The sequence below is a fragment of the Patagioenas fasciata genome, chromosome 4 (assembly GCF_037038585.1).
Source record: "Patagioenas fasciata isolate bPatFas1 chromosome 4, bPatFas1.hap1, whole genome shotgun sequence".
Taxonomy (NCBI): Eukaryota; Metazoa; Chordata; class Aves; order Columbiformes; family Columbidae; genus Patagioenas; species Patagioenas fasciata.
Window position 1 is genome coordinate 35113625 of NC_092523.1, and position 14151 is coordinate 35127775.

A 14151-nucleotide genomic window follows, 5' to 3' on the forward strand; every position below is an offset into this window, starting at 1 on the left:
AGTTGCACGCTGGGTCCTGCTGCACAGATGCTCACAAATCACAGTGTCATTTACAGCACAGGGCTTAGAGAAAAGCTGTCTGTGAACATGTGGGACATTTCATCCTGAAATTATTTAGCTTATATTTTAAGAAAGCTACATGTGACATGAGGAGGTCATACGTGCCATGGGAGGCTTTCTGGAGCTTCTACAACACTTTCAACTCAGTGAATAAAGAGGGGAAAACTGAATACAGGCACCAGCTCTGACTTCTAGTGGAACTCAGAATTTCCATGGAAAGCTTCTTTTTTGATCAGATGTCATTTGAGGATGGGTCAGGATATGCTTGAAGCTCCCTGTCTGGTTTCTATGAAGCAAGGTGCATAAGGCTGCTCAGGACAGGTTGTAGCTTTGTAATTGTGAACATCACTAAAAGTGAGGCACAACCTGTTAAAAGCCCCAACCCTTCAAGCTGCTCTTTTGGGTAGCTGGAGCCCACTGAAGACGTTTTCAATAGTCGATTCACCCTGAGTCTCAAGACTGCTTACTGCTGCCTTCAGTGGAAAAGAAGAAAAAGGCAGGGACACAAGAGTGTTGGTGGGGCAGTTCTTCAGAGGTGAAAGCTGGCAATTTCAAGAAAAGAGCTGCCACCATGATATCTGCAGTAAACACTAGCTACAGCCTTCTGCAGAGCCCAAATCCTACAGATCGTGGTAGAGCTGTGGGAGGACCGGTCTCTGGTGTCAATTTACACACCATCCCCTCTTGAATTTCTTTCTGGGTTCATTTTCTTTTAACTAAGTGCCCTGTCTGAAGCAGGGCAGGGAAGAGGAAAAAGGAATGATAGTTGATAAAAATTAATAATAAATGGTTGGTGTAAATACTTCTGGGGCTTACAGTAAGAACGGAGGATAGAGAACGAAGAAAGAAAACAACAGGGAAGTTTTCTTTATGCTTTCTCTTGTTTGTTTTTCCCATCATTCATCCTCTTCATTTAGTCCTTTAAAATTCAGCAAACACATTCCAGTGCTGCTGGGCCAGCCAGTAGAAGGGAAAGCCTCTGAAATGCCTTCATTTCAGGTGTAGTTTAGTAGGAGTTAGCATCTCTGGGTAGAAGAGTCTTCAGCTGCATTTTATTGTCATTTACATCTTTTACAAGAGTGTCAGACTCCTGATGCTGTTTAAAGGCTGGCAAATCCAGCCTGTTTCCTTTCCAGACCCCAGCTAATTGAAAAAGCCCATTAGGCTGAGGCTGGCGTTAGCTTTATGTGGGAAAGCAGCCAGTGGCAAGGGCGGTCTGTTGCCTGGAGCAGTGCCTTGCTCAGCTACCCTAATGGCAAGTATTAGTAGTTAATGAACTGTGCTTACGCTCCCATCATTAGCAAACGTTACCGGGACTTCAGGGTAGAGAGAGTAAGCCCTGTATTGTGGTGTGGTGGCCTATGGGTTAACTTGAGCTTAGGCGCTGTAAAGTCCTGACCCATCTTCACCAGGGTGGAAGCGAATTTAATCTATGCCCTCTGCAAGGGCACCAATACAAATCAGGGAGCCACTGAGCTCCTCTTGCAACTGAAGGAAACCATCCTTCAGGAATATTCTCCAGCCTCTTCAAACAGGTGCTTTGAGACCATTATTTAGACCAAAATTTTTCAAAACTGAGTTAAGCACCTGTTTTTGACAAGTCAAACTAAAACCTCCCGTATATTTTTTCCATAACTATAATTCAAGGGCCATTGTGATCTACCTGCCTTCCTGGACAGGTGCCATGAAGTTTGCATAGTACTTGCAAAGTGTATTGATAAAATATAAAACTCTTTTTGGTATTGCTTTCTTCAGCAAGCTTTCCTTAGCCATTTCTTTTGAAAGTTACTGGTGATGGGAGAATATGGGATTAACACACAATTAGAAAGACAGATTAGTTTTCCTGTGCAAGCCATGATCAGAGATGCCTAGTTTTCTTAGAAAAACAGGCAAAAAATGGAAACAAAGTCAAACTCAATCTTATAAGCTTTGGATGCGCTGTACCCTATCCTGCAAACTCCAAAGCATGCCCTGTAGTTGGAGTTTATCCCATTAAAGTCATGTGCAAAGTTGAACATTTATCCTTACAGCACTGAGCCCTCACTGAAAAATCTCACCACTTGTTTTATGCAATAAATCTCTTTCTTAGCTTCTATCTTGATCAAAATGTTCATTTAGTTACAGATGAGAAGACACAAAGGAGTTCAAGTAGCTAATTAATACAGGCACTGCAGCAGAAGAAAACTGTTTCAATAGATTCAGTGAGTGTATATGCTATGTAGAAATCACAGGGTTAAATTTTAGAAATTAATTTATGCCTAATACAGATGGGAAGTAATGCTTAAAATGAAATTAGGGGGAGGGAAGGGCTGCTTCATTTGAATGATTTTCTAATCATGAAGAGTGAGAAAGAACACTCTTCTGCAGGGCCAGTGGTGGAGAAATTCCCACCATGGCAGAGATCTTCAGCTTCCCTCAGGACTGCTCCTCTGAGGCCTTCAGCAAACTTACAAGCGCAAATGACAGACGCTAATTCATTTATTCGGTCCCACATCTCTTATTTTTTTTAATCTCTTGCTCATCACACCAGACTACTCGAGGGCCTCTAATCAGAGAAGCTGGACCTGTCAGGACATCACACAAGGTCTTTTTGTAGGGATCTTGATCTGGATGAGGGCATGTATTATGGATGCCACACCCTGTCATATATTAAGTACAGTAGAAAAAGACTGGGTTTGAACTCCCTGAGCATAGATTTGTGATTTTATCCACACGACTGCTCTCAGGCAGCTTTACAGTGAACTGTAAAGTGGTCATGAAAATGTAATTAAGCACTGATGTATGCGCAGTCCCAACTAATTAGACTGAGGGCATTCAGTGTAGAAACCTGTGATCAGCTAGACTTGTGCAACCCTGAGATTACATTAGTTTCCCTTTGGTCATATTTCTGAATAAAAGCTCCATCTAAAATCTCACCCCTATTTACAACACCCAGGATTTTGCAAGGCCATGGAAGAGCCTGTACTGAGTCGACCTTGTTGTTCAGAAGAGCTCGCGCAGGAGAAAGTCAGAAGTGCCAAACTTTAATTAAAGCACATTTGACTGGTAATTCCCAAAATCCTTTTAAGAAGGGCATTCAGCACGGAAATCAATATTTCTTCCGGGTCTTTGTCATTAAATGAACAACCACCTTCATAATTTGAAGAAGTAATAGAGGGCTGACAGGCCAGCTTGTGCTTGCACATGACGGTCTCTACCTGGCTTCTCTGATGGGAATCTCAAGCAAACTCAGGAGATTCTGGGCATGAATAACAAGCCCAGCCATGCAATAGTGGGTAGGAAAGCACAGGCTGGAAGCAGAAAATGGGGTTTTGCAGTTCTGTGTGCTGATGAGGACAGTAACGCTGGCAGCCAGAAGGCCTCCATGTGCATCGGCTTCTCACCCCTGCCTCTCCCTTCACCTCCAGCAATGGCAGCGCTGAGATGGCCGCCGTGTACTACGAGCGCATTGATGTGGAAGGCCACCACTACGGCCCTTTGTCCCAGCAGCGGAAAAGCGCTTTGAAGGAGGTGGACAAAGCCTTGAGCAACATGATCACACTCATCAAGGTGAGTGGCGTCTAAAACCCAGCTCCTGGGTGCGTTTGGAAAACACTTTTTAAATTACTCTTTGTGGCACTCCCAAGAGCCTATTTGACGCCTGTTAATCGGATGTGTTGGCTGTAAACTTTCATTTCCTGAGAAATAGAGGCTACCAGGATCACGTGGACATCCAGGCACCATTCCCCTGATTGTTATTTTTGTCAATGGCATTACAATTCTCCTAGTGGATTATTATACTGATAGCCCTGAGAAGCCATAAACCAATGCACATGTTGCTCTCTTTATAACTTGTGTTCGCACCTGGGATTTATAGTAAGCCAGTGAACCAAAACCACACACTTCCTAAGGTTTGTGGAATCAAACAATTAGCTTTTATAATGGTTTTTATGGCAGCACTCAGTACTCTTTAAAACTTTGTTTTAAAAAATATTATCTAATGATTTTGCAGTGAGTAAAGGAGGATACCAAGCTTCCAGGTAAATGTCCATTCTGTGAATATTTCTGACAATGATAAATGCACATTAGCATTTTTTATGTGTTTCAAATTTCACTAAACTATAAAAGCTCTAATACTCATTAATTGTGTTTGTATCAAGAAGAGGGAAATACCCCTGCCACAGGTGGTACCATGTCAAAGTTGCTCTTCCCCAGCTGTTTTGACCTACAGATGAAGAACATGGGATAAAATCCTGTCTAAGACCAACTGGGACTACGGGTTTGTGGAGCTGGGATGTAGCATCTGGTTATTTAGCAGGGGGGTGGATTTATTTTGGCAAATTTCTCTTTGGTGTTGACCTCTTCAGCTCTTCCAGGGCAGCGGCAAAGCACACTGCAGGGCGTTTGTGGCCGTGACCATTCTGGCCAACTTCTGCTAAGTCAGTGGAGATCTAATGGGTTTTAATATTTGTCAGTGGAAACAGATGGTGTGAAATGCTTACTCAGCTGTAACCACTGTCACACACTCTCTTCACAGAGCAAGGGCCTTCAACATGACGTCAACGTCATCCTCTTCTCCGATCATGGGATGACAGACATCTCTTGGACAGATAAAGTGATTGAGCTGAAAAACTATATCAATATGAGTGACACCATACAAATGAAAGACCGAGGTCCTGTGGTGAGCCTCTGGCCAGCTCCAGAGAAGCACACAGAGGTAAGTACATCTTATTCGTATTTATCTGGTTGTGTGTTTCTGTGAGTTTTTAATGACAATTGTGTCCTTTGTTTGCTCATAACATTCAAATTCCCCTTTCAGAGATGTTTGTAAAAATCAGCCTGAGGCTCTTACCAGGATCCTGTAACACTCTTGTGAGTCTGGTTTCTGAAGGGAAGTCACACCAGGCAAATTAAAAAGCATGATCTTTCACCATTATTTGGCAGAAATATGTGCTTTCAAACCCCACCACTATGTGCTTCTGATAAAGAGCTAAAAGATTTTAGCTCAAAATCCATGTTTAGGATTTTACATATGTATTAGTCAATTTATTGACACTCTAGTTGGGATTTTCAAATTATCTGGTGGAGGTCAGGCATTCAGTTCCAGTAAACTCCCACGGAGTTTGAGGAATTAACTCCATTAGACTAAAAGTACAAAAAAATAAATTTCTTTCAATATTCTTTTTTGAAGAATTTTGATGAATAAGCATGTTAGATTGAATAAACCTTAAAAGCCCAGGGTCAGAACTGCAGGATCTTGAGTGACAAATTAAAACAATGCAGAAAAAAAATTTGGAAACAACTTTAAAAGAATTAAAATGCATCATTTGTAACTAGTAGACTAGTACATTGTAATTTAACCAGAAACCAATGCTTGAAGTTATTATTGCTGTCCTCAGAATACAGATGAGTGAATGTACAAAGTGGGCCATCCATGCTCCAGGTGAATAATATTTTATTTTCTATATTGTTTTTAGCCAGTTTCAGTGTATTGTAGCTTGTGCAATTTTTTTGAAGAGAATATTTGCTAATTTTTGTGCCCAAACATGCTCTCCAGGAATTGTATAGCTGTGATATGTGAACATTTCTCAAATTAGTGCCAGAACTGAAAGCTACCTTAGAGGCATGCACAAGTCTATCATTCAATGTTCCTGCTGGGGATCACAGCATTTATAGATGCACTCCTCAGCCTTAACTCAGAGATCCCTATTTTTGCAGACCAGACCTTCAAACAGGGACAAGTATAAGTTGTGACTTTACACAGACATGGGCTTTCATCCAACAAAGCTCTTAAGCACATGCGTCTCTCTCATTAAACAGTTTAATATCCCTAAGGAGAATAAAATACAATGCCTCACACCACAGTTTTGTTTTCTTCCTTCATTTCTTTTTAGGACTTCTTACTAGAGTGCCGCTTTTTTAAGTGAAATAAAGTTGATTTTCTGTTTCCCAATAGCCAGATTCTTCTATTCTTAATTTAAAGAGCCATGTTTATGAATTAGACTGTATCATAGCATCGTTGCATGACATATAAGAGTTGCCCCATTTTGAAGCAGCAGAAGTACTCGTGAAACACCAGGGCCACTCTCTAGTCCAGGTCATGGTGGGAGGGTTGGGCTGAGTCCTGCATCACACTTTGGTGCCCTCCTTACCGTGACTGCATAGCAATGCACATCCCTTGCACATGTATACACACATCATGCGTGCAAGGGAGACTTGGCTAAAACACTACTGAAGGACCTTTTGTTCTTGTTGCATTCTTTACTATGTATTCCTGAAGATTATTTATATTTAAGCAAAGGAGTGATATTAGCTCTGGGAACTCCAATAGCTACCTTCTCTATGACATGTGAACATCATTTTTAGGCATTTAAAATATTTTTCTGAATAATTTGTGGTTTAACCACATTTGTGTGATTATATTCCAGATGGTATGATTAATATTAATATTAATAAACCACTCATACAGCATTGTGCAGCTTCAGAGCCACAGGCATTGGCTGATTAATCATCTCACATCATCCTTGTGAAGCAGATAACTAAGCACTGCCAATCCCTTTGGTAGGAATTGACTGGTTAAGTGTAAGAAACAGAGGTGAGGTGACATTAATTGTTCATTCAAGAGCACAAAAGGGAAATGGTGGCAGAGGCCAAAGGCAATATCTTTTTTCCACATCTGTACCCAGTCCACTTGGTGCCTTTGAGCATCCTTCATCACTTAGACCTTATGGTCTCCTGTGATGATTTGCATTCTGCTGATCTGTCTCTGTAGGCTGATACACTCCTCACCCACACACATTCATGAGTGCGTGTGTTATAAATATGTGTGATACATTAATTCATGCATTCCTATGTGTTTATGATCAAGTTTTTAGGATCTCCTGAACCATATAAACAGGTTTTGTACAGCCATCATCTTTGGACGGGCAAAGTCCTGGTTTGAATGTGCTGATGATTAGCCATTAAAGGCGATTAGCTATTTCACAAACTCCGGTGCTTCCATGAACCCATAGATGTACATATGCTCTTTGCAGCCACGCGGTGTTCTAACGTTTGTTTTCTTTGCAGATATATCAAAAACTGAAAGCTGTGGAACACATGCATGTTTATAACACACAGGAAATTCCAGACAGGTTTTTCTACAAAAAAGGAAAATTTGTGTCTCCTCTGACTCTTGTGGCTGAGAAAGGATGGTTCATAGTAGAGGTAAGTATAGAAGCAAAATACTTAGACATGAATGTGAAAAGGTACAATATATCAAAACAATAAGAACAATGTACAGTTCTATGCTGGGCATTGAGTTAAAGTTTTACATCATTTACTTGGGCTGACTACAATACCAATGTCAAATATTGCTTAAAAGAGCCTAGAGGCACAGTGGCTATGTATAAGAGGCAGCTGAAGTTGAATAGTCAAGATGGTTCTTTTTTCTCTTGTCATAAAGCAGGAGTTGTTTTTGTATTTCCCATTCCAGATGTGTTGATTTACTCCTCTTCACTCTGACCACGTACCTTCATCTCAGACACAAAGGGAGTGTTTCCATTTCAAGACCTCACTGTCCCTCCATTCAGGAGTACTTTGTGGCAAATCTCCCTCTGCCTAGCTTCCCACCCACCAGACTCTGTCCTAAAAATGCTCTGTTTCTCCCAACTCCTCCAGTCCCAAAAGGGTCAGACTGGGGATTTGCTCCTCAGAGATACCCAGTGCACACAATGCAAGTCTGAGAGCTTGATAAGCGGAGAATCAGTTAGACTTGCACATGAAGATATTTTTACATACCAACTCCTTTTGTTACTACATAATAGTAAGAATTTTTGTTATTATTATTATATTACTATTATTATTTTGTACTTGTATTGCTACTGAGCATCTCCACATTACAGATATTAATGGCATCCCACCCCAGCTTGGATGGTGAGGCAACTTACGTATCTTATAAGTGAATAAATTGAGGAGAAGCACTGAGTTATTTGCCCAAGGCCATACATTAAGTCAGTAATTTGGCGATCAAATCAAGGAGTCCTGCTTTTTTATAGTGTCCCAGCACTGTCATTGGATCACATTGCCTCACGGATTATTGTAGGTCAGCTGAGCATCTTCTTTCATGACCTTCAGAGATACCAGGCTTTGCTCAAGATGATCCACACCACCGCATTTCTCACTAGCCAACCTGACTTCAGGATAATAATTTCTACAGACGAATAAAAATCCATCTCTACAAAAACCCAATTGCTTTTGAGCACAGATGGGTGAGCACCAAGTTTCTGGTTAAAAGAAAAAAAAGCCAGAGTTAAGATTCGGACTCATAAAGCAGGCATCTGAAACATTTGTGCTGAAATGATTTTTAAAATTACAACTAAACTCTTTTGTACAGAAGTTCAACACAGAACATTTTTACATATTCTGTACCAAAAAAAAGGCACTTTAAAAAAAATCATTGAAACTCTGACAAACCTTAATAACAGTGCAGCAAACACTGCTGCTGTGGTAATTATTTCTGTCTCTCTGCCCATTCCTTCCCATTGTTTCTGATTTTCCAGAATGTCCTCTCATTAATGCTGTCAGATTTTCCTTCTCCTTGGTACATTTTCATTATCTGTTAATGGGATGTGAAAATGAAAGTTTCCCGTCATGTTTTTAAAGCAATAATTGAGCCTTCTATTGTATTTCCTGCCCAAATCACTGAGGATGTTCAGCTCTTCCCTGACATGCTCATGGAGTGCTTTAACTCTCTGTTGGCTAGTAGATATAAGCTATTTGAAAATAGGGAGGGTTTTTTTTAAAGTTTTCTGGTTTTTTTTCCTAAGAGAGAAAGTGGATGTATCCAGAAAGTTGTTGTTCGGGTTATTTTTGTTGGTGACTGTTTTGGTTTTGTTTCTGTTGTTTTGTTTTTGTTTCTGTTGTTTTGGTTTTGGTTTAGTTTTGGTTTTGTTTGTTTGTTTGTTTTTCCCAGCAAGGAGCATAGGAACAAAAGCCCACGTACATTTTGGTTAAAGCAGGATGTGGAGAGATTTCATGCACCTCCAGCTGTATTGAAGCTGGTCTGTTAATATTATCTTGTTCTGACGAGTGAGTGGTCCCCATGCTTTGAGCAGAATTTCCCGCAGCTGCTCTTCTGCATGCAACAACGGTGTTAGCCCTCAGGGCTGCGTGCTCACCCTGTACCCATCCTAGTGTACCTTCCCAGCTTTTAGGGGACAGTTGCTGTGCTGCTTCTAACCATGCACATACAGGGAAAAGTCCATAATCAGCAGTCCCAGACATGCCTGCCTCAGTCATCACTGAGTAGCTGTGCCAGCCCAAGCTCAGGCTGAGCATGAAAAATTAACATCTCAGTTGTGAAAGAAAACAATAGGTTTTCTGACCTAACTAGCAGCAAAAATAATGGACATGGCTGTGCCTTTCACTGCACATCTAGCTGCAAGTAGGTATCTCCTGGTGTCTGGGCGAGTGATGGAAAGACACGTACCTCCTTCATTTAGTGCTGCTGGAGAAGCAGCTGAGTCCACAACACCTGATAGGACATGGGAGAGGTTTAGCTTTGGCAATGTCACGATACTGCCAAAGAAACACCACAAGTTAGACATGACTTGGCTTGTCTGGAGCTGATGTTAACAAGTGCTGTACAGGTTGGCTAATGGTGAGCAGCCCAGTGACAATCAGTCCCTGGGAACTGCGGGAAGCAGAGCCAGAGCATAAGGAGAGGCTGTGGTAGGAAGAGGAGAAGGAGTCTGTTTTCTCCTTGGCTTGCTCTGAGCACTGTCAGTGAAATAGGTGGAGACAAGGAAGGAAATTTAATTTGTCGTCTAAAATTGTTTAATTATCTGCTACAGCTGCTGACTATTACATATAAAGAAATGCAAAGGATACTCCAGGGATTTCCCTGGAAAGCAGTGGGAAGAGCCACACTTCATAGGCATAATCGTTGCTGTCCTCGGTGCTCCTGCGCACAGTCAGTTTTCTTCTTGGACAGAAGACAAGAACAAAACTAGACAAAGTAAATGGTTGTAAAAAGAAAAGAATCCTTGGTCAATCTGCTTCACCATCTGCAGGGGCTGCAGCACCAGTTGCCCAGGGTGGGAATGCAGGAGACTTTATTGGGGCATCTTTTGTGCTCCTGTGACAGTGCGTGAAGTCCAGACCTGGCACTTTAAGGAACCGTAGCTCTTTCCCTTTAACCACTGGAGGAACGAATGCCGGAGGTCTAACAAACTGTCAGCTGATCTTCTTTGTATAAGTGAAATTCCCGCCATATTTTGGGGATATGTGGAGTGTTGTATTTGCTGTGATCCCTAACGAGCACGGGACAAGAGAAACTCACTGAGAGGGCAGGTCCAGCATTTTGAGCAGACCCGAGGGACTGCTGCTCCTGAGGATGGAGATAATAAATGGCGCTATTGCAGATAGTCTGATAAGAGCTATTACTATGGAACAGGAGAAAGTAAGGAAGAAATCTAAAAGTATGACCTATTGCAATATGGGCAAGGAAAACCAAGAATTACCATGACGAATTGTTAAAGCATGGATCCATGGAGCAGGGAGAGGAGGACTGGTTTTGGTCCAAGCCTGTGTGCCCTGGAAGGAACCTTAATACTCCCTTAAGGAAGCCTTAATACTAAAACAAGCAAGCAGAAGAAATAATAATAGTTAGAAATTATGTAGTAGAGGTGTTACTTGTACCGCACATGGTGGTACAGTGTGGCGCAACATAGTGCCCCCTGGCACCCCACGCACAGCACTAACCATGCTCTGCTGTTGTCACCCAGAGCAGGGACAAGCTGCCCTTCTGGGAGAATGGGACGGGGAGGAAGGAGGCCTGGCAGAACGGCTGGCACGGCTACGACAATGAGCTCATGGATATGAGAGGCTTCTTCCTCGCCTATGGGCCAGGTATGATGCCACCATCCCCGGTGTCCCTCTCCCCTTGCAGCCCCACAGCCCCTGCCCCATCCTCCCAGCAGCCCTGGCATGTCAGGACCCCGATATGGCACTCTGTGATGCCCAAAAATTACAAATAGATGGCAGGATTTCGTCACTACAGCTGGATGCTGGGAAGGTTTCTAGCTTGTTATCTGTTTTATAGCTAGAGAAACAGGGCAGAAAGACATTAAGGGATTTGGTCAGCCCCTCTCTGACATCCCAGCACAGTAACTCTGTCCCTTTGCCCTCTTTTCCAAGACTGGCCTACATTTTTAATTCTGTTTAAAGCACATGGATTCTCCTTTTGTTGGTGGATTTGGACTCGCTAGCACAGAGCACTTCCTTTGGGAAGGTTGCAGTGTGCTTTGCCCACCCAACTCCATCAGTGGAAAAGCCTGCTGAGCACCGGGCTGTGACTGCAGACAGGAGCGAAAGCAAAGCAGAATGTGCAACACGATTATTTCAGGCTATTAAATCTACGAAGCATGCACAGTAAAGTAACTCCTGTACTTAATAACTTAATTACTTAGTTTTTAGAATAAAATTGGAGTAGAAGCAAAAATTATGAGTTAAAGCTTTAAAAATGTTTTTGCTGCGCTATTTTCCCCTGCAGCGCCCCACGTTTCAGGAGCTTGAGCCCAAAGCTGTACGACTCTTGACTCCTCTTTGCCTGTTCTCCCTGCAGATTTCCGATCCAACTTCCGAGCGCCTCCCATCAGATCCGTGGATGTTTACAACATCATGTGCAGCCTGGCAGGAATACAGCCGCTACCCAACAATGGCTCCTGGTCCAGGGTGGAGTGCATGCTCCGAAACACGGCCCCCTTGGCACCATTCCCCCCGCGTGACAGCTGTGCCCTGGTGCTGGCTCTGCTCACCCTGTTCGCCAAGCAGATCTTACTGTGACCCCCAAACAATGTCGGTCAGTGTCAACAGCAACTCCATCCTTCTCTTTTTTTTTTTTTTTTCCCCCAAGTTCTTAATTTGAATAATAACTTCATTAATAGTGTGCTACCCCCCCACTCTTCCATCGTGCTCCACCAGGCATGAATCTGACCCATCCTGCTTTCACAGCAGTTATAACGTGAGGCCAGGTTTTCTGCTGCTCTAAACACAGCCAGGGAGTTGGTGTTGCCACTCCGGATTTACAGCACCAGTAATGAGAGCAGAATCCTGGCTGGCTATCTGCAAAATTTTCTGGTGGGTTCACGTGAAGATCTCTGAGCATCAAACACATTTTACCCCAGCATCTCTAACGGAGAGGCTAACCCTGGCTCCCGGAGCTGAGGAGCTCAGGGGCGGAGATGGATCTTTGTACATTTGTGTTCTTTCTGTTTTACCCCTTCATCTCCAGCAGAGCCCCACCTTCTCCTCACCAACACGTGCTTCAAAGAGCCAAGCTCTTTGCCGAGTGTTCATAGTGCAGAGAGAGGTGGGTCAACAGGAGAGCACTGAGAGCATCCTGCTTCTCCCAGCCTTTCCTTCTTCATTTTTCCCAAAGTGAACCCTGGCCCTGCACACATCCAGGCCTGGGCTTTCCTCATGGACAGCTGTGGAGGGAGGGGCTGGGAAGGGGGAGAGCAATACCAATCCTCCACTTAAAAAGCAGGAGGAAACTGAAAAGGGATCTGGACACACAGGTGTCGGGAAAGTAGGATGAGGAAGCCTGGCATTTAACATCCTCTCTGCTTTTCCTATTGAAGATAATATTACCTGCTCAGGTTTTGGGTTTTTTTTGTACTCAATTGCATTTCTGAAGGTTTCTCAACACCTGCTGCTTTTCTACCAGCTCCTGCTCTCTCCAATTCTGCCCAGTGAGCAGCACATTTCTCTGCTGCAGAGAGAAGTCATGCTGATGGATCTCCCACCCTCTCAGTTAATCCTAGCTGATATTTCCATCATGGGCTATCAAGCCCAAATGAAGTTAAATAGCAGGAGAGGATGGAGCTGTTGTTGGAGGTAATGCCTCTGAAGGTTTACTCAAATGGATAATACATTCCTGAAAATGTCATCATGGAAGATATATTAAATCCTTGAAGAACTTGATTTTTCCCTATTCATTCACTCCAGTGCAGCCACAGATCCACCTTGAGGTGATGTTCAACACAAGGCTGGTGGCAAAGCCAGCACCACAGTCTGTTAGACTCAATTCACTTAATTGTTAAATCATCTAGTTATCACAGTCCTTGGTCTTACACAATGGGATGGATGGATGCCATGATGGGTCATTAGAGAGGTGTTGGTTTTACTTCATCAAATTTCTACTGTGAAATAAGCTCATCTAGAACAGGGCTGGAAGGGTCTGATCCCGCAAAGTGTCCTTTCCTCTTCGGGAGGCTGTGGCCTTCAGCGATGCACTCGGGAGTGCTCAGCGCTTATTCTGATATACCTCTGAACCAGGAGCCTTCCCTTACAAACTGCCTTTGGAAGGATTTAGGTCCCTCCCCATGCAAAATAAACCTCTAGGAATTATTGTTCCTATGGATCCAGAGTCAAACATGATCCAGGTATGTGTGGTACAGTGAGTTTAAAAAAAACAACAAAAAAAAACAAAAAACCAAAACACCAAACAAAAAAACCAACCAACCAACGAAAAAAAAAAAAAAACAAAAAACAAACACCAAATTAAATGTGACAAGAGATTTCTGTAATAGCAGTAAAGATTTATGTAATGTGTTTTTAAAGCTCAAGTGAACCATCAAACCAATTGGGGGGAAAAAAGGGAGAAAATCAGTCTTTGTTATTAGACTTCAGTATAAAAGGCAATTTAGTGCTTTCGAAGCATTTGCAGTAGCTGTAAAACAAGTACCTATTGTTCAGAGTTCCCTGTTGATCTTTAATGGACCAGGCTCAATGAATTCACTGGAGCACATTTTTAATGTGAAAAACTCATCGGTGTACAGGATAACAAAATGACTAAATTACCAAGTTTTGTTTGAAAATCAACAGGATATATACAGTTGGTGCCTGCTAATCCCTTCACAGCCTGCCATTTTAACTCTTACAGTGAGCAGAACCCAATGTCCTTTCACAGTAGAAGAGATCTTGAAAGTATAATGGCATATTCAGATTCTCAATTATACAAGCAGAAATTGAAAATAATAAATTGCGTCCATTGAGTTGTTCCAGAGATGGGCCATGACACACAAAACCAACATTGATCCCTTGGAGTACTTTGTGTATCTAATTTTT

At 42.5% G+C, this 14151-nt stretch overlaps 1 protein-coding gene across 1 annotated transcript in view; it reads left to right on the forward strand.

Annotated features, from left to right (window-relative positions):
- ENPP6 (ectonucleotide pyrophosphatase/phosphodiesterase 6) overlaps positions 1-13557 on the forward strand; it is a 30888-nt gene extending 17331 nt beyond the window's left edge. The window contains exons 4-9 of the mRNA XM_065837820.2: positions 3468-3609; positions 4577-4756; positions 7108-7245; positions 10806-10929; positions 11645-11881; positions 12749-13557. Coding sequence (XP_065693892.2) covers positions 3468-3609; positions 4577-4756; positions 7108-7245; positions 10806-10929; positions 11645-11865 — 805 coding nt within the window. The 3' untranslated portion in view covers positions 11866-11881; positions 12749-13557. The remainder of the gene's footprint in view (positions 1-3467; positions 3610-4576; positions 4757-7107; positions 7246-10805; positions 10930-11644; positions 11882-12748) is intronic.
- The last annotated feature ends 594 nt before the right edge of the window (positions 13558-14151 follow it).